Genomic DNA, 23,491 nt, shown 5'->3' with positions numbered 1-23,491 from the left:
AACTGCTGGATGAGCAACTTACATAAATACAGGATGCAGATGTGATGTAAATAATAAAATAAGTTGCATGACTGGTAACTGGTCTCGTGAAAATTTTACCTTCTAAGGCACCGTACAACGAAAGTTAATTTACGCATGCGCAAGCTATTTCCAACAAACAAAGCTTGCATATTTATAAGAAAAAATACTACCATGTCAGAAAAAGGAGAAGTTGATTTAACTGGCGCCAAGCTAAATACGGGTGTCTGGCTTGTTAAGGTATGTATGTTTGTATAACCATTCGAAATAGGCAATAAATGGTCAATTAATACTGTAAATGTAAGGCTAACATAGCTAGCAGGCCGCAACTGTGGCGAAGTGAATGAAGCAAAGCTTCTACAGTTGAATTCCCAGCTAGCTTTTAAAATTAGGATGTCCTTCATTCATTTTCTAAATACACGAAAACAAATGGAGACTTTGGCTCTCTTACATAACAACACCCAACACTATAAAAAACATCACAATACCTTTTCCGGTCTACGATTCTGGGTAGGCCAGTTGAATGTATCTCATTGTACGAAGATATTTACAATATTGGGAGAAATATTTGTGGTACTCGGAAATTCATTTGTAGCAATGTTACAAACCAATATTTTAGCGATGAAAAAATCTGACAGTGAGTGCGCGCTTTGTAGGCGAGTCCGTGAAGTCGTCCCTAAAATGCACTTTTTTCACATGATATCGGGTGTATTTCCATTCGTATACATGTTTGTTAGGTAGATTACCTCTTCATCTTCAATTTCGTATCGGATTTATATTGAGTGTTGGACCAATTCGTGCTCCGAAAAGTTAAGCACAATTTAAAGCCTTTCAAATTCATGGACCTAAGCAATGGAAGAAGATAAAACGTATATGGAAGATTAATTTACTTTAAGATCTATCTGCAGACGAAATTTCATTAAAATTGAATTGGCGGTTTTTGTATTTGTTTTGCCCGGAAATACATGTCGCGTTTGCATTGTGGTCAGTGAGGGGTGAAAACAAATACGCAGCGCGCTGCAGCACTGCAGTGAGGCATATGCGGTACATGAAAAATTCGACATTTGACTTTCTTCCCTGGACTTTTTGATTACCAAAAACATGTAAATAGCTACTCTGTTGACTTTCAAAACAAATTTTCACAACCCAAGTAATATATTTTGTAGTACGGTTGTTCGTGGGTCGATCACAGCTTTTGTCTTGACTCAATGTTAAAGCAATGGGGACCAAAGGCACTATTTTCCGGTATACAATCAACTTTTAACTTCTTTAATATTTGGGGTAGAGAAATGAATGAGGTATCAAATTAAAGTTCAAGTCATGCTTTATCGGATATAATTAATCACAGACTTTATTTTACAAATTTAAACATTTTCTAACATTGCTATTATATATTTTTGTTTTTAACATGTGTGCCTTGTCAGTTATACAGTAGTCAAAATAATTTAGTTTTTTTAAAAACAACAATTAGCGATACAGGACCTGATATCAACAAATGACAAACGAGCGCTTTCTGATTGAATGCAGGTTCCTAAGTACCTTGCTCAGCAATGGGCAAAAGCCACGGGAAGAGGCGAAGTTGGGAAACTCCGAATATCCAAGTACGTGAAACCCGAAAAAAGCACCACAATGTACTATGTTTTGTCATTTAACCTGTTATGTACAAGTACTGTATGTTGTTACGAGGTAGGAATAACTAAATCAATGTTTAAAAATAACGTGATTATTAGTGAATTGTTACACCATTGTTCAAAGGTAATTAAACTAAAGGTGTTCATTGTTTCTTTTCTTTTAAGGAAAGGAAACCAAGGAAAGCCAGAGGTAAGAAACATTGTTTATCAATGAATAGCGCATGCAACAGTAAAAATAGCAGCAGTTCATTGACCTCAGTCAATGGTGTGATTGGTCATGATTTTGGTTGGATGTTGTAAAAGATATACATGAACAATACACATTTTAATAAAGATGATACTTTACAGGTGTCTTTTACATTAAATGAAGAGTTGACGGTGATTGAGGGTATAGAAGACAAGACTGTGTCTGCACCTCGGGAACACCCGCTAACCATGCAGACGGTGGGAGGTCAGACACTGGCTGTTTTCACAGAGATGTCATCGGGTGAGCTTTTCTAAGAATGCTAACCATTTCGCTTTCTCAAATGCCACAACATCCCATTAACCGTTTGCTCTACAGCTCAGAGGTAAGTTATTTTTTGGTGGTTGGTGGAGGTGCCCATTTGTGCAGCCTGTCACTACTGTCTTGCCTGACCTGCTTGTCACTATTCTTTGACCTCTTTTTGGTTTCTCCCAAAGTGTGTAATTACACAGTCATAGTACAAATTGAAATAAAGTGTGGAATAACAGGAGAGATTGTTGCAAAAGTAAGGATGGTCTAGTATTTTTCAAATGAAATAGTATTTTCGGTATAAAATTAACTAATGTATACAATTATAATATACTACTAGAATATGATAAAGCAACAGAGTATTGGACTGAAGTGGACTGAAAGCCTTGCATAAATGCACTCTAGAAGGCAAACTAATGTGTAATTCATGGTGATTTTTGGAGGGGTTGTTCTTTCACATGAGCACAAATACATCACCCAAACGTTGCCTTGTGCAATAGATGAGGCAACATGAGAGAATTAGATTTTTTGTCTATGCAGCATATTGTTAGAAGTGCTTTGCTTTGCCATTTTTTGTCTGCTTGAGTTATTCGCGGTTGTCAATTTTTGAGAATAACTTTTTCTGTAGCTGCTGTCACATCAATCATTCCCTCTTAGTCTCATTGGTTTTGCTTGGAAGTGGCTGCTGGGTAAAGTCACCTTGTGATAAAGTTGAGGTGAAAACATCCAATTGTGTGATCTAGAGATGGATGATTACTACTATTTCTACTACTCCTAATGGCACATCATTTCAGATAACTACTACTACTATCTATGTGAGCACCTTTCGTATGTAATCAGACACACTGGACACATTTGTTTGGAATACTGTACTTTTAATATGGCGTGAACAAAATCAATATCTGTTATTGCCGATTTGAGATATACTGTATAAGAGCTTGAGACCGTGCATACAGTACCGTATATTTGTAGAGCAGCAGCTATATGATTGAATCTTTATCTGTTCATCATGTCAAATTTTGAAACGTGGCCATGATATGTGAGTTTGCATGTATTGTAATTGTAGTGTATTTTTGCAGCTCTGTCAAGGGTATTTGTTTGTTGTGGTTGAGGGTTTCTGTGTTGGCTGCTTGTGAGAGCATGCTTGCTTTGCTGGGGTGCTCGGCAGAGGTGACTTCTATTGCGCGTGACAAACCGTGTGCAACTAAACCTTGGGAGTGGCTCTGATTGTTCGATCCCCTCCTTTCCCCATTTTCCATGCCCGTATATATATTTTTTTATTTTACCATCCCTCCCTCCCCCCCTGTAGGCCAGTCAGAAGAGAGATCTGATGGTGGCAGCTCAGGTTCGGGGGCGGGGTCTAGTCCAGGTGAGTTCACCATTTTGCCAGCGGGTGATTGAGCTGCATCACTGAAAATTACACACAATCATATGAGTGTCATTTTAAATCAATCAGTGAAATACCAATATTGTGTTGTTTGTTGCCCTGAAATATGCCAAAGTTGGCATAAACCTTCAGGTAAAAAGCCCGAAGCAACATGTTGACCTCTTGACCCAAACATTTCTGTGCAAAATGCCAACATATGAGATGCCCTGCATGGATCACTGGCTTGACGGAAGTCACGTTTTTGGCCCAAAATCGGCTATAATTACTTGCAGGATGCATACTGTAAAGTGGTGTAAAACCACAAGGCGACTGGTCACCTCAGTAACACATTACTGTATATAAGATACATATTCAGGTACGTAAGATCAACTTGAGTAACACTGACATCGGTTGAAACGTTTCATACTTAGTAACGGGTGCACCATAGGACTGTCGATAATGTATGTATAGACTGTTACTGTGATTGTCCGCTTGTGATCAGCAAGTCTTTCTGGAGCTGGTCAACTTGGAGGAACTACATTTTTACCTGCCTTCTAATTAGGGATGCTGCGATCGATCGGCCCATTTCTGTAAAAAAAAAAAAATGTGATCGGCGTATACCGATAAACGCCATTCAAAGATTATCACAAAACTGATCGGCATGCAGCGGCAAATCCTACATGTCTGCGGTGTCACGTAGGGTTGCCAACAAAATGACCCGTATTGAGCTTGACACAGGCGAGGCCAATCGATGCCAGCTTGTTTGATCACTCCCTTACCACATCTATGTATATCTCCGTTCGACTATTCTTACATTTTTGTTGCACGCTTTGCCTGTCACTGGCTGTACTAGCTAGCTAGCAGTTACCTAGCGTTATCTACCTAGCTTCTGGCCTTTGGACTCCAAATGTGACTTTTTACCACAGTGACATTGTTTTTGAAACAAACAAGCAATGCTGTTAGTTCGGAGCTCGTTTTTGTCCCGCTGGGAATCTACAAGTGGACATCACGTTCATGGGGTGTGTACTAACTTTTTCAAGTGTCATGAAGCAACTTTACTCTCGTCATTATACAAATTATTTCTTGTCCTCGAAACACAATTTGTGTGTGGTTGTTTAATGAATATAAACACATAGTATGTCCAGCCTTATGATGGTGATATTATCACAGGGGTCTCCAATCTCACAAGCTGATAGAGTAGCTCACCAAAGGGTCCAAGAATATTTGCTTCAACTCTTGGTAGTCTATTATTATAACTGTTGAATTCAGACTTTATGCCTTTTATATAATGACAAATGACCACAAAATAGCATTAAGACCATGGCCACACTGAGTTGAGAGCTTGTTAAATAAAGTAGTGTACAATTTCAATGTTGCCAGTAATAAATAAAACACAAATAGTTGACAGCTCTAATAGAGATGAAAGTTGGAGACCCCAGCAACCTGGATACTGAATTTATTCTGTTAATTTTTATTTTTTTTGTTATCTAAAAAATAATTATTGAACAGTTTAATTCCCATGTATTCTTATTACTCCAAGACATTCATGAAATTAAATTCAGGTTTGCGTCAGATAGTACAAAAATTGTTTCAGACAAATAAAGGCAAAAAAAAAAATTGTTTTAATTTGGCAGTGGCCCTTGGAATTGTCTAACAGCGCCCCCGACTAATACCACTCATCATAAATAAATTGGACGATCTCACTCATGGATAATCGGAATCAGCAGCATAATCGGAGCATCCCTACTTGTAATACATTCAGGAGTAATACAATAGAAGAATAAAATACATGATTTTTTCAAACAAGAATGGGAAGAAGACACCGCCCTGTTTTTGGTTCCTTCCTTTGAAAGAGCACCATGAGCAAACATGACTTCACAAGAACAACAATGTGACCGATATAGAAGACAATGGTTCTTATATACCTATGTCTTAAACTTCACTTAACACTAATTTCAGGGTTGGAACTAAAGTTGTGATTTACCCCCCCCCCAGATAAAATTGCTTTGGAAGGAGTAGTGGTACAGAGAGCAGAGTGCAGACCTGCTGTTAGTGAAAGCTATATGAAGCTTAAGAGGTGAGTGGTTTGTGTCTTGAGTGTGATTTGATTACACACGTGGACAAAATTGTTGGTACCCCGTCATTGATAAAAGGAAAAACCCACAATGGCCCCAAAAGTAACTTGAATCTGACGAAAGTAATAACATGTAAGAATTTAATGAAAATTACACATTGCTTTGGAACTGTGGTTCAACAGAATTATTTTATAAAATATACTCATAAAACGGACCTGGACAAAAAAGATGGTACCCCAACTGCTCCAATTGTCTCAGGTTTGAAGGGTGCCTTCTCCAGACGACATGCTTCTGGTCCTTCCACAGATTTCGACCAGAGCTCATAGAAGGCCACTTCAAAACAGTCCAATGTTTTGCTGTTAGCCATTCTTTGATGTTTTTAGCTGTGTTTTGGGTCATTAGCCTGTTGCAAGACCCATGACCCGCAACTGAGACCAAGATTTCTGACACTGGGCAGCACGTTTCTCTCGAGAATACCAGTACCTTGATAGTCATACCCTGCACAGATTCAAGACACCCTGTACCAGATGCAGGAAAGCAGCCACAGAATAATTGTAATGATACATCATCAAATGCAAAACTAGGGCACATCATCAGTGGTCACATTTTCATTTCAGGCAGTACTATAATTTTTGTCCAGGCCTGTTTCATGAGTTTATTTTTTTAATAATTCTGTTGAACCACAGTTCAAAAGCAATGTCTGATTTTTCATTGGTTCATTTACATTGAATTTTTATTTTTATGTTAGATTCAAGTTACTTCTGTGACCATTGTGGGTTTTTTTTTTCCCGTTAACTGAGGGGTACCAACAATTTTGTCCACATATGTCTGTAGCAACGATTGATTGTTCATAGCAGAGTTAAAGTGCAATTGTCAAGTAAATGTGTATATAATTTTAAATGTAATGTGGTCACGTTACAGGTTACAAATTGAAGAGTCATCCAAGCCAGTTCGGCTTTCGCAGCAATTGGCTAAAGCAGTCACCAACAACTACAAACCTGTGGCTAACCATGCGTACAATGTAAGAGTATTTGTCTTCTTTCAGATCAGCTCATTCTACACATCATGAATCATGCAAGAATCTCAAGGGCCACAGTATTGGATACTCCTACATAATCTAATGATATCCAGTTCCAAAGATGAAAAAAATTTGATTGACACATTAACAAGCACTATTTTCTTAAGGCAGCAATGTTGATACTCCTCTTATACGAGATACTGTTAGGCCGGTGGTTCACAAACCTTTTACAGTTGCGTACACTTTCACACGTTTGACTTGAACCATGTACCCCAAACTCCTGCACACTTATAAAACAATAACCTTTTTTGATCTTAACTTGAAATATTGAACATGATGAATTGGTTAATTCACTTTAACCATAATTCAGTCCATTTTTTTTTTATTTTGCATGGTCACATGTTGGTAGTTTCACATGAGCAAAGATAAATAGATAAGTTATCATCCTACATATCTTTTATTCCAGTCTGATGTTGGCATCCTTCCGTTTGAATGGCTTGAATTTGAGCCTTTTGTCCAGTCAATATATTCATATTCATTTAATACCAAATTGAAGGGGAAAGTTTAACAATCATGATAAAGCAGTATCCGAAGTAGAAAAATACATACAACCAACAATAAAGCCAGACATTAGGCGGTACTGGTACTGTGGCTGGTGAGTGTATTTTTCGTCGATGTTTACTAATGAAAAACTATTGTGGTGTTATGTGCTTTGTCTGTTAGATGGAGTATGAGAGGAAAAAGAAGGAGGAGGGCAAGCGAGCAAGAGCTGACAAACAGCACGTGTTGGACATGTTGTTTTCTGCTTTTGAGAAGCACCAATACTACAACATCAAAGACCTGGTTGATATCACCAAACAGCCCGTGGTAAGGCACAAATCTCTGAAATGGCTTATCTTGGGACATTTTCGAAGAACTTTGTATTTGACCAGTTTGTCGCTGATTGAAGCTGATTCTGAGTGCAAAGATAATTTATTTTATCCTCAGTGACTGCTATTTTGTCCATGGTAACAGCTGAAAAACTGCCGAAGTACACAGTAATTAACATTTCTATATCGTAAAGGAAACTGAAGTCAGATAAATTAATATAGTGGGCTTATTAAAATAAAGCTGGTCTTTAACTGCCATTGCGTTTGCATTTTATAAATAAAAAAAAAATGCTATATAAATATCATTACATTTTTAGTTTCCTCATCACCATGGTAATCGGGAGTGTGGTCCTTCATGTAGGATGTTTATAAGATAGCTGCTCGGCCTTTGCAGTCTGCTTCAAGACCAAAACAGTTCCCCCAAGAAACTGAAGTTTGGTATCAACATTTGTATATTTTTTTTAAAACCTACTCTTGTCATCACAGATTTATTTGAAGGAAATCCTGCGTGATATTGGCATCTACAATGTGAAGGGCACGCATAAGAACACTTGGGAGCTAAAGCCTGAGTATCGACATTACCAAGGTGAGGAAAAGACAGACGATTAGAGCAATTCAAAATCACAATTTGGTTGGATGGAGGCTCCCTTCATGACTGGCCTGTGGTCTCAAAATACAACAGATGTCAGCAGGTTTTCTGGTGGCTTTACTGGACAAGGTTGTTTTTCTTTGGGGGTTTATTCTTAAGTGTGCACATTCTTTCTGATGTGGTGTGTGGCAAACCATTTGTTCCTTGACTTATTTGTAACATGTTAAGATAAAATGTTTTAGCAGTATATTTTGGAAGAGGCATGACTGCCAACATAATGCACAAGGACCAATGTTTTGATGGTTTTACAGTGCTTTAATTATTTTTTTTAGCTTTGTATTTCATGTCTGCCATTGCTGAAATGTTTAACTGTTTCATGTTGGAATAACTCGTGCAATAAATTTGCTTTGGATTAATTTCATAATTATAACTATCAGGGGAAATTCACTTCTCTGCTGTATGTGTGTGTTGCATACCACCCATGGCTTCCTGTGATGAGTCATGGCATTTGAAATATTCTGAAATAACAGTACCGTGACCCATTATCGTAAATATGTAATTAATTACAGCTTATGTAATTACAATGATATTTCATAATGAAGACAAGTAGAAATTGGAACTGCCATTTGTTTAACAGCCCACAGCCATCATAATGTCACAATGAATATAGAAAAGAAAATGAACAGTCTGGGGTCTCGTTTCATTAATTTGCTTGTCAAACTCAAGTCACTAAATCGTACCACAGCAGGTTGTGGATTCTCCAAAAACATGCGGCTGGGTCGGCAGTCCCCACGAGGCATCAGTTTCTCTTGCAGATGGGACAGCAGGCTGCCATATAGTTAACACCCAAACGATCTTGACAGAAGAGCCTTTTCATGTTCCACCTGAAATAAAACAAATTATGAATTACGCTTAAATTAAACATCACAGTCCATGAAGAAGGTCAGCAGCTGTTGTAGAAAACAAACCTTGAGCATTCATCCAGATGGTGGGTGCAACGATGTGTCCTCAGACAGGGATGTTGGAAGCATCATGGATCAGACCATGCAGAATACCATGTTGGCACATCAAACTCTTAAATCTGAATTCAGAGTTTACTGGTTAAACTAGTGCCAGATGTACTGAACAAACATTCACAGAATTTTAAGAGTTTGCATCAACTGAAACATTTCTGACGTGATTTGATAACATAACCAGCTCGGTCTACACAAACTCAATACAGATTGACTAAAATACAATCCCTGATGTCACAACATTCCACTGAGAAATGTGCATAAGATTAAAAGGTATTCCTCAATTCAAACTATGTTGTCGTAAGTGTTTCAGAAAGAAGAGTAAAGTTGTTTAGCATATCAAAGCAAACAGAGGGGACAATGGACCTTGTTTCAGGTCTCTGAGTGGAAGTCCAAGTATGGTAAGCAATGGCATAGTTGGGCCTAAAATATTCTTAAAGCACTCCCCCCCGAAATTATTTGGTTTGATCTTTTAATATATATGCTTTTTTTTTTTTTTTTTAAATAAAGAGCCTACAAATTCAATAGAAGGTAGCCATAATGAGTTACATAATATATAACCTGTCAATATTTCACTGAAATATTAAGTTTTCCTTTTAAGTAGTGGTTTAAGGTGGAAAGAGCATTGTTCTGGAATCCATTCACTCACTGAAAATCGCTTCACTATATCATGGTTTGTCAAAAAAAAATAATAAAAGATCACCGTTTTGTGGTTGACTATTGCCTATTAATCAAAAATATTGAAAGACAAGTTATACGTGTATGTAGTATTCTGGTCACTAGGCATGACTGATCTTATGGGACGTGACGTTACATTTCATTACCTTTTACACTGCATGGAGACTGGCTACTGAGCCAGCATAGCCGAGGCGGTATACAAAGGCTGAGATCGAATGAAAAAGTTTCCCTCTCATTCCACGTGTTACATTTTTACCTTCTTTGTCCTCCATACTCTGTTTGAAACACTTTAGAATAAGTAAAATGGAGAGGCTGTTATGTCCCTGCTGCAATCACGTAAATGTGATGTTAAAATAGGAGCCTAACAGTGACTACTGGAGTGTTATTTCATGTCCATGGGGCTCTAATAATGTTAAAATCCATATTTACCAAGTCAATAACAAGTTTTCTGTGGTCTAGCTACATAAATATCCCCTTTATTGACTCCTACATTTCGCGGTCGGGTCTGGAACAAATTAATCGCAAATAATGAGGGACGACAGTGTGTGTGTGTGTGTGTGTGTGTATTGGACGTATATACCAACACTGACCTGATGGGAGTCATCACCACACAAGATTTCAGGCACGAATGAGACATGATTCATCCAAGTTCTCTTCGTTAATACTGGACAAAAATATAAAATTAAGACAAACAATGTAAATAAACATTTACTTATTCTGACAGAGCTACATTCAAATGACTTCGACTAGCACATGTTGAAAGCGAAACGCCTGCATAATACTTAATACTGCATATCGTCCCCAATTCAATCCGAGACGCCACTTGATAGACGTGCAGAAAGCGCGGGGACAGTTAATGTTGCATCTGAAATAATAAAACCCAGTATCTCTCACAAAAAATCAGAGCCCAGGCTGTCAAAGATGCATGTGATATTTGCAGATATGGCTGATCATTACAAGTACAGATATAATAATAATGGCTTTTGCCACTTGACACACCGCTGGGGATCATACTCCATCAAGACTAATATTGACACTTACACATAAATACATGACAGTCATCCTCCACAAAGCATGCCCAGGTGATCACAATGTGGCAAGGGGTCAGCTAGAGAGAAAGGTTACATAGAAAACAACATTAACTCAGTGTATTCATCGTCAAAACTGTTTCTCTCGTTTATATGCATACACACACACACATTGAGGCTGAAACCAACCAACACGACCCAAATGCATGGCATTACAAACTCGACAGAGCACTCCCTACAAGTCATTGTTTGTTAAAACATCATTGACACATCGACGCTTAGATCAATTACATTTTTTCTTAACTCCCTGAAGGAATGAGGCGGTTAAGACAGAGGATAAGACATACATACATACATACATACATACATATAAGCATTAGCATTAGCAACACGAGCGCATGTTCGTCACGAGGCCATCTAACCTCTTAATAAAAATAACATCGATGTAGCGACACTTTTCTAAATGTTCTTCTAGTAACTTCGAAAGAAATTCTGTCCTAACATCGAGGCAAGGGGCAAGCATTTCAACTAACAGAAAAATACTTTTCTTAGTAGTATTCTGGCACACAGAAGTTAGCTAGGCAGTTCGCTAGGTTCTAAAATGGTCGATGCTAGACGAGGGTAATTAAATGTACAGCTAATGCTACTTTAGCAATATATTGACTATTTTCCCTTTATAGAACGAACAGCAAACAAATATCTTACTAACCATAGGGTCTGCTAGAAAGCAGTGGGACAAAATGGTGAAGGGCTAGATTCTCCATGTCTTCAATTGCAGCAGGCCGAAATCGAAAAGAACGCGTAGTCCGAGCCTTTGAAGTTAAATAGTTGGCTCGCTACTGTCCCCTAATGGCGAACATGAACACTTCTACACTATGGCGTTTTCGCCCAATGATTTTACGTGTTGTTTTAATAATGAAACTCTAGTGTTTACACGGTTTATTTTGTCTCTTAAAATTGCATAAGTTTATATGAATGCCGCGCGATAGTATTCCCATTTGTCAAGCCATCCATATACAACCAAAGACCAAATCGTGTTCGTTCTAGGTGAGTTTCAGTTTTTCACCATAACGTTTTCAAGTTCGTGAATATTTTAGAATTCTTAAGGAAATTAATACAATAGACAGAAAAGCAATTATGCAACAATGACGACGGTAAAGGTGAAGATCATAGCACTTACAAAGCATCCATCGTTAATGTGATATGCTGTTATTGCCCTCATTTAATGCTTTTTTTTCAACTGGATGAGTTCCTTGAATTAATATTTTGTAAGTGGTTTTGGTCTATGCACAGTTGCACTCAAAATTTTTCAACCCTTGTGTAAATTATGTGTGCAACAAACCAACAAAACACATACATAGGGGAGACTGAGGACAGTTGCAAAAGGGGACGGTTGCAACAAGCCTTATTTGTCTAATCAGTAACATGCTAGAGTGATGACACTCATACTGCACATGCTCAGTTAGACCCTCTACTCGCCAAGAAGAAAGCGGCCATATTGCGCATCTGGTCCAGCTTCTATCAAGACAAAGTTGTTTTGGAGGTATGAAAGTAGCTTTTTTCACGAGCTGTATTTTTGTTATACTATCCTAATATTTTGTATGAATTACTCCAAACCTACCTGGTTTGAATCACTGTTTTGTTGACTATTCAGCAACATTGCTTACATTTGTCAATGTCACTGTGGCTTGTTAGCACATGGTGTTTTGTCGTGACTGATGCTATGGGGACGGTTGCAACTGTTGCAACTGTCCCCATGCTAATATCAAAATAGGCCACACAAGGCACAATTAATATATTTTATTGCTCTTGATGGGCAGAATAGGGAATCATAATAAGAAATTAATGCTAATGATAAACAAAATAATTCCCCAAATAACTGGTTGAGCAAAAATGAGCAATTAGTTATTGTTGTATGTGTTGTGCTTTGGAACAAACTAAATACATTTTCCTGTGAAAACAATCATATAAACTTGTCATATAGTAAATAAATCATCTAAATATAGAAATTGTATTGTTTGTTTTCAGTATGCCAAGAGTGAGGAAGCGAGTCACTAACAGAGGGGTTCCCCTCAGTATTTTGGAACGAGCCTCAGATATAATAACGGATGAAGGCAAATCAGTCAGAGCAGTGGCCAAGGCCTTTGACATATGCCACACCACATTATTCAGGTTCCACAAAAAAAGAAAGAATCTTGCAAGCACAACATTAAAAGAGAAACCACTTACAGGATACTGGACCACTAGAAAAGTATTTTCAGAAGACCAAGAAAAGAGCCTTAACGAATATTTACAAAGGGCAGCTGATTTGTACTATGGGCTGAGTCCGAGAGAGGTAAGATTAATTTATAACAAAAATCTTTTTAACAAGATAATGATGCATATCAGAGAGAGAGAGAGAGAGAGAATTTACGTTTTACATTTTGTTTCATTTTATTTCAGGTTCGAAAGTTTGCCTTTCAGCTGGCTTCGCACTACAACTGCAAATTTCCCCCAAAATGGAATGAGACCAGTATGGCAGGTGTTGACTGGTTCAATGGCTTTCTAAAGAGAAACCTCACTCTCTCAATAAGGCGCCTTCCGAGAACAACCGGCTTCAATAGAACCAATGTCAACAACTTCTTTGACAATCTGAGCAAGGTTTTTGAAAAGCACAAGTTTGAACCACAAAATGTGTGGAACATGGACGAAACTGGAATAACAACTGTTCAAACTCCCGAAAGCATCGTGGCAAGGCGGGGTGAAAGGCAGGTGGGTGCAGTCACCTCAGCAGAAAGAGGCACACTTGTCACTCTGGCCTGTGCAATCAATGCACTGGGAAACACCATCCCACCTATGTTTGTTTTTCCATGTGTGCATTTTAAATCACATTTCATTCGAGATGGCCCACCTGGCTGCATTGGGACAGCCAACCCATCAGGGTGGATGCAAGAGGCTGATTTTTTGGCTTATCTGAAGCACTTCCAGCTTCACACAAAAAGTTCCCCACAGTCTAAAGTTCTTTTAATTTTAGACAACCACCCCTCGCACCTCTCTGTAGAAGGCATCAACTTCTGCCGCAGCCATGGCATTGTCCTGCTATCTTTTCCACCCCACTGCTCTCACAAGTTACAGCCACTTGACAGAAGTGTGTTTGGGCCGCTTAAAAGAGTTGTCAACTCTGCTTGCGACTCCTGGTTGAAAACTCATCCAGGGACCACAATGTCAATTTACGACATCCCAGGCATTGTGGGAGCATCTCTGCCACTGGCAGCAACGCCCACAAATGGGCAAGCAGGATTTAAATGCACAGGGATTTGGCCATTTAATAGGGAGATATTTCAGGAAAGTGACTTTGCACCATCCCTGGTCACTGACCGTCCTCTTCCACATTCCAATGTGTCTCCTCCATCAGGGCCATTTTCTTCTATGTGTCTCCCAGGGCCAAGTTCAAAAGTGCCTTCTCCAACAGAGTCACCATCCTTTGGTGCATCATTCTCAAGAACATCAACAAGTTTCTCGAAATCGAGGGAAGTGTGGCTGCAGTGCTGGATGTGCAAGTCTTGGGCACATAAAGATTGTACACCTGGGGGTGATGTCTACACATGTCACAACTGTGACTCTGAATGACTGAATTTCTGTTTTGTTTTTAATTTTTCTGTGAGCTAGCAGAAATATTCTGGGTTCTGCAGAATTGTTCAGAAGCTGCTGGAATAGTTCACAAGACAGCAGATTTGTTGGGGAAGAGGCGAGTGTTGCAGTTTTATTTTTTAAGCATTTGTGTGCCTTTAACAAAACTTAAAAATCAAACTTCATATTCACTGGAGTTTTAAAACAATGTGAATTTTGTTCACTAAAACTGTTCACTGTTTGTTCACATGTTTAGTAATTTTTTTTTGCACTCCAAATTATTCTATTCTTTTTGTCCCAAACTGAAGTATTGAGTTTTTATAGCTTCCGTAACATTTGCACATTGACTCAAAGTAGGCCTATGTTTCACACAAAACTAAACTTATTAAATACTTTAATATTGTACACTGTGGTTATTTAAACAAAAAGCATAACATTTTGGTGAAATGTAATGTTTTTTGATATGTTGCAACTGTCCCCAGTCTCCCCTATGTACATAGTTGATCCTCGCATACCGGCATTTGCGATTCAGCCTTCACAAATGTTTGGTCAAAAGAGTATTTTTTTTTCCAATCTGAAAACACACCTCACTCACCCTTAATTGGTAATAATTTATGAAAATGTAATAAAGAATAAAATGTACACATAAAAAGTACAACATACATCTACATGTAATGACATCACTTGTCTTCTTTCTGCTCTCTTTCATTCTGGTTTGAAGAGTGTTTGGTTTTATGTTATAGTGTTTTAATATTGTTTGTTTGTTTTCTTCTTTCTGGAATGTAATAAATGTTTCAATCAATCAATCACATCAGTGCAAGATGGCGGCTCCCTGTTTACAGCAGGAGTAGCTGCAACAGTCAACAATCCCGCCTCAAAACTTGCAGCGAGGTGAACACAAGTTAATGTATTACTAAATTATATTATAATTACAACAGGGAAGCAGTGCCACTTAGACAGGGATGGAGGTGGGCCCACAATAGACGTCAGTGGTTGTTGCATGCACCTGACAACCAGGCAAAAGGCCAGGCCGTGACTCTGATTCCATCAGATCAATCAGTCAACATCATCATCATTCATTAGTGGTGCGTACCGTTACATTTTATAATTTAAAATGTCTTTAAAAAAAGTGTGGCATATTTACATATGAGACATCTTAGTGCTGTAGACACAAGGGGAATACTGTTGTTTGAGAGTACAAATAAGATTTGTACGGTTAGAGCAATAAAGAGTTGAGATATTGTTACACATGGTTTGTCCGTACACAAGAAATAAACAAAAGGACTTAAACCTGGATTGCTTCAGTGCATTTATCTTGTTTGTGGAGGGTGAACAATGGCAAATGAAGAGAAAAAGGAAAGGTTCTGGAGCTCAGTGTAATCTAATAATTTGAATAGTCCCTTTTATTGCAAATGTGGATCCGAAATCGGGAAAGAACGTCAAGCTAGCAGGGGGTTTTGGAGGGGTAAGCAAGTCGTGTGTCAAAAAGTCATTTTTAAAGGTGTCTCAATTAGTCGTGACTGTTTGCCATTCGTGGGTGGTCTCGCAAATAACAGGGAGACAGACCAGGACCCTTTTTTTATACAGTTTGGACTGTCTGTGCACCTTCGATAGCAGCACCCGGGAGCCGAGTTGGAGTTGGTAGAGCGCAGGACTGTTGAGGCAATGTGATAAAATTGTGCTGAATGGTGGCTGGTTCAAATCCAGCACAAAGGACATTTTGGAGCAGCAGTAGATCAGCCCATATGGATTTGGGCTTCGGAACCAGTTGCAAGTATTTGTTGAGAGATGCTAATCTGCATCCGGCCTACTACGGAGGTGACCTTAAGCAAGGCACTGAATTTCCCCCTTTCCTCAAATTGGGAGCAGGGTCACCCATTTTTGTAATAATAAAACACATATAGCACTTTTCTTGATAGTTAAAGCCACATACTTAAAAACACATTGAAATGTCCCTATCAGGAGGGATAAATACTGTATGTCATTACTGTATAATTCGCTGTTAGCAAATTAATTATTCAATTAGTGTACACACCCATAAGGCCAAATATTTACTAGTCTCATCTGACTGTTAATGTAATAGATCACATGACAAAATGATCATAATGTGTCTTAAAGCAGGCAAATCAAGTATTAATTCATCAAAATTGGGACAAAAAAGATGTACGCATGTGCGAGTCGAGTCTTCATCAGTGTGTGAATTGACAGAGGAGGGGCAGGCAGAGTGTCAGTGAGGCTTCCTCCGTTGTGGATTTATGTGAAGATATCATAAAAGAAGACGGTAACAGTTAACACTTAAAGGTTTGTGAGAACAAACAAACAAGAAAAGCTTCTTTGTCTGGAACAATATCCTATCAAATCTGTTTTTTTTCTGGCTCCAAAGGGACACATTATTCTTCATTCTTCCACATACTATGAGCAGTATGTTCAAGGCAGTGTTTGGACAGAAGAAGCACAAAGGAGGAAAACCAGGAGAAAAAAGGAGGCAGAGACACCCAAGTAAGTACACAGAAACAAAATTTTACATTATTTCGTAATCTTGGTCATTGTCATCTGAGTAAAATGTGCTTTCTTGGCTAATAACAAGAAGGGGTAAGGATTATAATGCTGCACCTGTTCACACGTGTACTACTTGAACTGGCAATATCCAAGTTCTCTGGGGTGATTTAAGTAGAGCCAATTCAATTAGCCTCATTCATGTTCCCTTCAGCATGCAACTGCATTTAAAGTGTGTCAGAAGAAAACATCCTGACCTAGTACACATTGTGAAGAGTGGAGGATTGTTAAATTGGATTAAACAGGCCACTATATGTATATATATATATACACACATACGTATATATACAACAAAACAGCCTAATCCAGTTGGGGGTATAAATGTAAATTAATGGTAATGGTGTACATATTTATGAAAATGTAATAACTTTTGCTGCAACAATCAAGCAAATTTATGAAGACTTGAAGAAGCTGCAGTACAGGCACGATTTCAGAGGGAGCTGTGATGATAGGCAAACATAAGTAGAGCTCAATATCAGTGCAACCATTGTCCTTATTAATATTTTATACTGTGCAGCTCTGGGTTTCAGGATAAGAGAGGAAGACGAAGAACTGTGCCAGTCTCATTAAAATGATACTGCATGTTTACAGTACTCTTGCACTGCCCGATCATTTGCAGAGTAATCTCATCGAGGGGTGGCGGGTGGTAGCGGGCTCCTTCAATCTGGTATTATTGACATACAGTACTTGGTGAGATCTCATCAATGATCCTTATCAAAGTGTCCTTCATGGCAATTATCAATGAAGTATCTTAACAGATGTAATGTCTCTGTTACTCTCTCGTGTTTTATTGTGTAGGTGAGGAGGTGCAAACTCACAGCAGTTTGCAGAGGGGCAGTGGTGGTCGGGCCACACACCACCATCATCATGACAGTGGCTCCACAGGAAGCCGTGTGAGACAGAAGAAACTGACCAAGGGGGTGTCTATTTCTCTGCCATCCTCTCCTCTCCTTCCTCGCCAGGAGAACATAGTTCCATCCCATTCCGGTACCAAGTTCCCAGGTGGGTGGACTTGACATGGTTTAATGATCATACACACACATTCAAATCATGATGGCAACCTGTGCGTCATGGAAGAGCTGAAAATAAAGAACAAGGCTTTCATGAGTTTGCCTTGATTAGCGAGCGTCTGTGCGTTCAGCTGCTCCATACATGTGACAGCAAACACACATGCATACAGACGGTGGCCCCGAGGGCCTCAAAACAGAGGCAGATTGTCACCGTAAATGATTGAACAAGATGACTTCAGGCTACGCATTTGCAATTACAATTTTTTTTCTGCAAAAAGGTTCAATGTAGTGTAGATTAATAACGTAATGTTTTTATTTATGTGACTGTTTAGTCACATAATCTTTGTACCCAATTTTAGTTTGTTTCATTAGAGATAATACAGAAAGGTTGTTTGTAAATCTGTTGGCTTGTGCAAATAATATAATGAATATAATAATATAGTTTTGGGCAAATTACAAATTGGAAGTAATTTGAACTAGTCTCAGAATTAATTCTTAATGAATGTAATTAGTTACCAGGGAAAATAATTATTGCATTCCTTTTTTAAGATTTAAAGTGTGTCAAATAGTTCAAAATTAGCTTTGTATGTGAGAGACCTTGCATGAGACCTTGCATGAGATAAGAGTTAGGCAGAGCTCCTGACTTGCAATTGTCTCCCAGAACGCGATGTGGCAGTGTTTTCCTAAGTGTGAACAACCACAACTCTTGTTGACTACCTATTTAGCTTCCTGTGTTAAGTAGTGAACAATGGCGACGGAAGTGACATCCAGATCGTTGATATAGATACCATGCATAATAATGTGCAACAGTCCACGGAATGTTTGAAATACCAAAACAATAAAGGCATTACTCCCAACACTGATAATATGGCATTTATTTTGACAGATGTAAGGTCCAAGATTTTCACAAGGGTCTGAAGCAAAAACAGGATACCTTCGATTTGAAGAGCATTCTGATGCTGAATGCCGAAATACGTTGTACAGATTTAATCCTAATCATTTTTCAACAGCATGTATGTTTTTAAAGTACACACTAGATGGCACTGTCCCGCAGCAAATAGAACCATTGAGTAAAAAGGAGCTGTATTTGATCATTGCATGCGGCACAGTGTTGTTCTATCCCATTTCAGCAAACGTAACATGGAAAATCACTGCATGTCTTTCTCTTCCTCTGGCACACATGTCAATTGTTCAATTAGTTGTTGAACTGTATGGTAAATGGGGCTACATGAGTATATGCTGGTCTGTGTACATACTACATTATTTACTGAAAATAGTGTAGTTCAGGGGTCACCAATGTTTTTCCTTGTGAGAGCTACTTTTACAAAATGAAAATGGCCAAGAGCTACTCATTTTTGTAACATTTATTTTCAGAGCTTATTTTAAACCCAAACAAAGCGAATATGCTTGTTTTACCAGAACATTAACAAAATGCTGGTGTCCACAACCCACATTTTGTATTTCATAATGCATTTCTTTCTACTGTTCTTCCATTATTAACTGAAAACCTGAATGAAAAGCAGGCTTGCAGGCACCTCATGTGGTCGTGGGGGGCTACTTGGTGCCCGCGGGCACCACGTTGGTGACCCCTGGTGTAGTGTATCAAAGTATCAGTGTATTTTAGAGTTTTGGCAACACCTCTGCCTAATGATGACTTTGAAGGCCTAAAGAATCTGTGCTTCCAAGGGGCTTCAGATGTTGTTGCATAAATTGAGACACACCCACACATCAATAAGTGTGCACCCTGTCCCTGTCTCTGCATTCGCGCACACACACGCACACACACAAAAACAGTTTTAATATAGGATAGACAAACACCTGTGCTACAGTGAGTATTAAACCGTTTACATGGCTCATGATATGTACATACTGATTTATACTCCTGGGACATGATTCAAATTCTACACCACAGATCTCATCTGGAGGGGCTTAATCTCTCTCTCTCTCTCCCTCTCCTCTCTCTCACTTTCTTTCATATCCCTCCCTGTCTCCACTCTCACAATCCCCTCCCTCCCACTACTCCTCATCTCCCCTTCCCGGCTATGTCGTGGCCGAAGGACGGGCAAGGAAGCTGGAGTATGTGGACGTCTCCTGTGACTCGAGAGGACCTCCTTTCTTTGCCTCGTGCCGTGACGAGACAGACTACAGAGGTGAGAGCAGGAGGGTGTGGATATGTGTTCAGCATAATGTCTGTTTTCCACTTATTTATCAGAGGAGCTACAGTAGATGAGAATGAATGGGGTAAAGGTGAGAGGAGGCTGCATGTGAAATGTATGTGTGTGTTTTTATATCATCTGTAAGGACCTGAATTAAGTTTTTCCTGAATGAGACAAGGTGTCAGGGCAATCTTCGGTGTGTTAGTCCAAATGACTTGCCCTCTCCTAACCAGCTGGCAGTAAAGGTGACAACAAGACTGTATTTATATGACTATCAATATTGCAAGCAGATTTTCTTATGTCTGTGAGCAGAGAGCTTCACTAAGGCTGAACAGAATTTATAAGGCATCTTCCATCCCAGTTGCCAGGCACCTTCCAGCTTCCCGTTTCCAATAGCAACAGCTAGGTGGTTTGATGAATAGTGCTGGACCGTCACTGTGTCCTCATGTTATTCCAGATTGAGTCTTCGTGCTTTGCTGACAAAATGCAAAGTTTTCTTTTCTACCCCTTTCTTAAATACACCCCCTTGCCTTTCTCTCTCTCTCAAAACCTCTCTCTCTTCAGCCTCTGAGGCTGTGAAGTGAGAAGTGCATGGAGAAAGACTGTAATTGGGGTGCTTTGTGTAACAAAATGACCAGGCGTGCCTTTCAAAATTGACCTTCATCCTCTCAAGGCCTGTGTTTGGGTTGGATATAAAGGGAATTCAGTCAATACCTTAAACAGGTATAGAACATGAAAAACAACAAGAAAAGAATCAGTGGAAGGAGTGCAAAACAAATGTGATGTGTGGATGCAAAGATGTGTGTGAGGCGGCGTGAGCTGTTCTTGTATCTGTGGTGTTCTGTCATCGTGTTTATATGCCTACTCAATATGCATGTTACTCAGCCCCTAACATGAGGTGAAAGAACAAGACAAGTGAATAGCTCAGCTTGTTAAAGACGTAAACAGGAGGTGTGAGAACAGGTTTTTCTCTGGCAAGGTGCACATGCATGTTCTTGTAGTAGGTTGGAGGTCACAGCATCAGGGAGCCTTAACCGGATGATAAATGAGTGCAACATATGTCCTGCATCAGCCCAATCTTTCTGGAAGCAACAGCCAAGGCTGTGCCTCTCTACTCCAGCATCAAGCTCACCAAGCTCATTAAAATTCACAAGTTGTCTTTCAACCAAGAGCACCTGGCAAACTCTCTACCTTACACAACCTTCTACCAGTACATCAAATAGGGAGCATGCGAAGAAGCATGAGAAAGCTTCTGTCAGTGCGTTTGTAATCAAGAGAGCTGGGTGTGTTGACCTGTGGATGCATACATTTCACGCAGTCTGCTAGCGATGCTGCTGGGTGGGGACCATATGAGCGAGCCGAGCAGGAACGGCAGCATCACTGATACGGCCTGCCATGCTTACGTTTGCCTGTTAATGTGTGTTCTGAATGTGTGTGTGTTCCAGACCTCCACGTGGAGCCCCAGCTGGGCTCCTCCCTTTCTACCCAGGAACTGATGACCAGACTATGCTTCTTATTGGGAGAAGCAACGCCCGGCACAGCTAGCTCTCCTATGGAGGACAGGAGGGAAAAGAAGGTAGGACAGCATTTTTACTCTCCTTTTGTTGTCCTGTAAAACAAGACAATAGATGAATTGTCAAGTCTTTTCATGCTAAATGCTTAAGAGCATGTGCTGAATGCCAAACAGATACCAATTATCATCATTCTGTTCCATCAATTAGAATCGATTTATACATTTCTGCAATATGAATGATGTTGTAATCCTTGTCCTGAGTGGTCCATTTATCTATTGTCAGTCAGTGTCCTCCTCTCTGTATGAAAGTTATTTAAGATGCTTGTGGCTCCATCTCTGTGCCTGTGCACTACTCAGCCTTGGCCCATTTTCCCAGCCCCATTTCACCACCTGAGCTCCAGATACAGTCCGTTTCACCGAGATAGCAGGGATCTTATGAGGAATGTGGGTTGTCCTTGCTGAGATAGATGAGGCTCTGCAATAAAAAGAACAGTGATCTGCCTCGCTGTTGTTAACTCCCCACATTGCAGAAACGTTGCATCAGTAATGAGGGGACCTGAAATGCGTTTGATGAAACTACCATGCTAAAAAAATATTATATGAAAGCATTTTTTGTTGGATAAGATGTATTACCAAACTATCTAATGGTTTTCTTTTGTGCAAATATGCATGTTTTAGTTATCATTCATGGGAAAGCCATATACAGTATATGACACATTCTCCAAACTTGCTGACTAAAAACCTGAAAAGGGAGTCAAAATTTGAAGTTGAGGTGCACTCAAAACATGCCTATTTTTTTGCACTATTCAATCAACGTCACATAATAATAACATGTACCGTATTTTTCGGACTACAAGTCGCTCACGTGTACAAGTCGCATCTGTCAAAAAATGCGTCATGAAGAAGAAAAAAACATACACGTCGCACTGGACTATAAGTTACATTTATTTAAAATTCAAGAACAGACATTTAACCTGTAAAGGCAAGTTGTTCAACTACACAATGACACACAGAACAACAGGATGAATCAGTGTCCTGTATGTTAACATAACACATTAAAAGTTACTTGGCTGCACAATACCATAAAGAACATACCAGGGAGGCTGAATATGCTAAATTAACATAACAGGCCAGCGAGTCCAACAAGCAAGTTACTGATTCAGCAAATTCACCAAGCTCTCAATCCCATTCCACATAGTTGTCACAAACCTAGAGCGGCTCCTCACAGCTGTTGATGGTAATGTTCACTCCAATGTAATGTTCACAATTTTTTTACATTGTTTGTCACACTTAAATGTTTCAGATCATCAAACAAATGTAAATATTAGTCAATGACAACACAACTGAACACAAATGCAGCTTTTAAATGAAACTTTTTATTATTAAGAGAGGAAAAAAAAAAACCTACATGGCCCTGTGTGAAAAAGCGATTGTCCCCTAAACCTAATAACTGGTTAGGCCACCCTTAGCAGCAACAACTGCAATCAAGCGTTTGTGATAACTTGCAATGAGTCTCTTACAGCGCTGTGGAGGAATTTTGGCACACTCATTTTGCAGAATTGTTGTAATTCAGCCACATGCCAAGATCTTTCATGAGCCTGATGGTAGAAGAAGCCACAAAACTCTGCATCCTACTTCAGCTGGATAGACCTTGACCCTCCATCCTCGTTGATGTGCATCTGCTGCCAGATCTGTGTAGCGCAGTTTCTTTCGTTCGTAGGCCTCTTCGGTGGAACCCTCCCATGGGACCATGAGCTCTATGATGTTTACTACCTTTATTGAAGGTGACTAGCTTGCCAATATCAACTGGCATCTTCCAATCCCATGCCATGGATAGCCGTCCAGCTTCTGGTTTGGTAGTGGGGTGGT

The 23,491-nt window shown here is 39.3% G+C and overlaps 2 protein-coding genes, 1 long non-coding RNA gene and 1 other non-coding gene across 7 annotated transcripts in view; 2 read left to right on the top strand and 2 right to left on the bottom strand.

Annotated features, from left to right (window-relative positions):
* Positions 1 to 117: 117 nt before the first annotated feature.
* Positions 118 to 8,483, top strand: LOC129179060 (general transcription factor IIF subunit 2-like). Of its 2 annotated transcripts, XM_054771885.1 has the most exons (9): positions 118 to 258; positions 1,546 to 1,619; positions 1,815 to 1,839; positions 1,998 to 2,136; positions 3,452 to 3,511; positions 5,504 to 5,585; positions 6,505 to 6,604; positions 7,325 to 7,468; positions 7,957 to 8,483. In XM_054771885.1, exons 1-9 carry the CDS (start codon positions 136 to 138, stop codon positions 8,077 to 8,079), a joined length of 870 nt encoding a protein of 289 aa, XP_054627860.1. In that variant the 5' UTR covers positions 118 to 135; the 3' UTR covers positions 8,080 to 8,483. The 2 variants fall into 2 exon arrangements, with proteins under 2 accessions (XP_054627860.1, XP_054627861.1); XM_054771886.1 differs by lacking the exon at positions 3,452 to 3,511.
* LOC129179061 (uncharacterized) lies at positions 1,812 to 11,632 on the bottom strand. 2 transcript variants are annotated; one of them, XR_008569883.1, is made up of 6 exons: positions 11,488 to 11,632; positions 10,792 to 10,858; positions 10,341 to 10,414; positions 9,028 to 9,140; positions 8,800 to 8,943; positions 1,812 to 3,552 (listed from the first exon to the last, which is right to left on the bottom strand). It is a non-coding gene; the product is annotated as an uncharacterized LOC129179061 (long non-coding RNA). The 2 variants fall into 2 exon arrangements; XR_008569882.1 differs by lacking the exon at positions 1,812 to 3,552 and having other exon boundaries at positions 3,568 to 8,943; positions 11,488 to 11,631.
* Positions 10,541 to 10,677, bottom strand: LOC129179170 (small nucleolar RNA SNORA31). The gene has a single exon (XR_008569908.1). It is a non-coding gene; the product is annotated as a small nucleolar RNA SNORA31 (small nucleolar RNA).
* Positions 11,633 to 12,263: 631 nt separating the features above from the next.
* Positions 12,264 to 23,491, top strand: part of LOC129179055 (protein TANC1-like) — a 48,222-nt gene continuing 36,994 nt past the window's right edge. Inside the window, exons 1-5 of one of the 2 annotated variants that reach the window (XM_054771875.1) lie at positions 12,264 to 12,321; positions 16,771 to 16,886; positions 17,742 to 17,945; positions 20,011 to 20,103; positions 21,555 to 21,685. In XM_054771875.1, the coding sequence (XP_054627850.1) occupies positions 16,802 to 16,886; positions 17,742 to 17,945; positions 20,011 to 20,103; positions 21,555 to 21,685 (513 nt within the window). In that variant the 5' untranslated portion in view covers positions 12,264 to 12,321; positions 16,771 to 16,801. The remainder of the gene's footprint in view (positions 12,322 to 16,770; positions 16,887 to 17,741; positions 17,946 to 20,010; positions 20,104 to 21,554; positions 21,686 to 23,491) is intronic. The other variant, XM_054771876.1, reaches the window with a different exon arrangement.

Source organism: Dunckerocampus dactyliophorus, chromosome 3 (genome assembly GCF_027744805.1).
Source record: "Dunckerocampus dactyliophorus isolate RoL2022-P2 chromosome 3, RoL_Ddac_1.1, whole genome shotgun sequence".
In the NCBI taxonomy this organism is placed as follows: domain Eukaryota; kingdom Metazoa; phylum Chordata; class Actinopteri; order Syngnathiformes; family Syngnathidae; genus Dunckerocampus; species Dunckerocampus dactyliophorus.
Note: the sequence above shows the minus strand (reverse complement) of the source record. Positions and strands in the feature narration are given on the sequence as shown.

Excerpts from the sequence above, each read along its gene's own strand:
- LOC129179060 (XM_054771885.1), top strand. The coding sequence starts at position 136 with ATGCGCAAGCTATTTCCAACAAACAAAGCTTGCATATTTATAAGAAAA. Across the intron at positions 1,620-1,814 it reads GGGAAACTCCGAATATCCAA|GAAAGGAAACCAAGGAAAGC; the intron begins GTACGTGAAACC and ends TTTTCTTTTAAG. Across the intron at positions 3,512-5,503 it reads GGGGGCGGGGTCTAGTCCAG|ATAAAATTGCTTTGGAAGGA; the intron begins GTGAGTTCACCA and ends CCCCCCCCCCAG.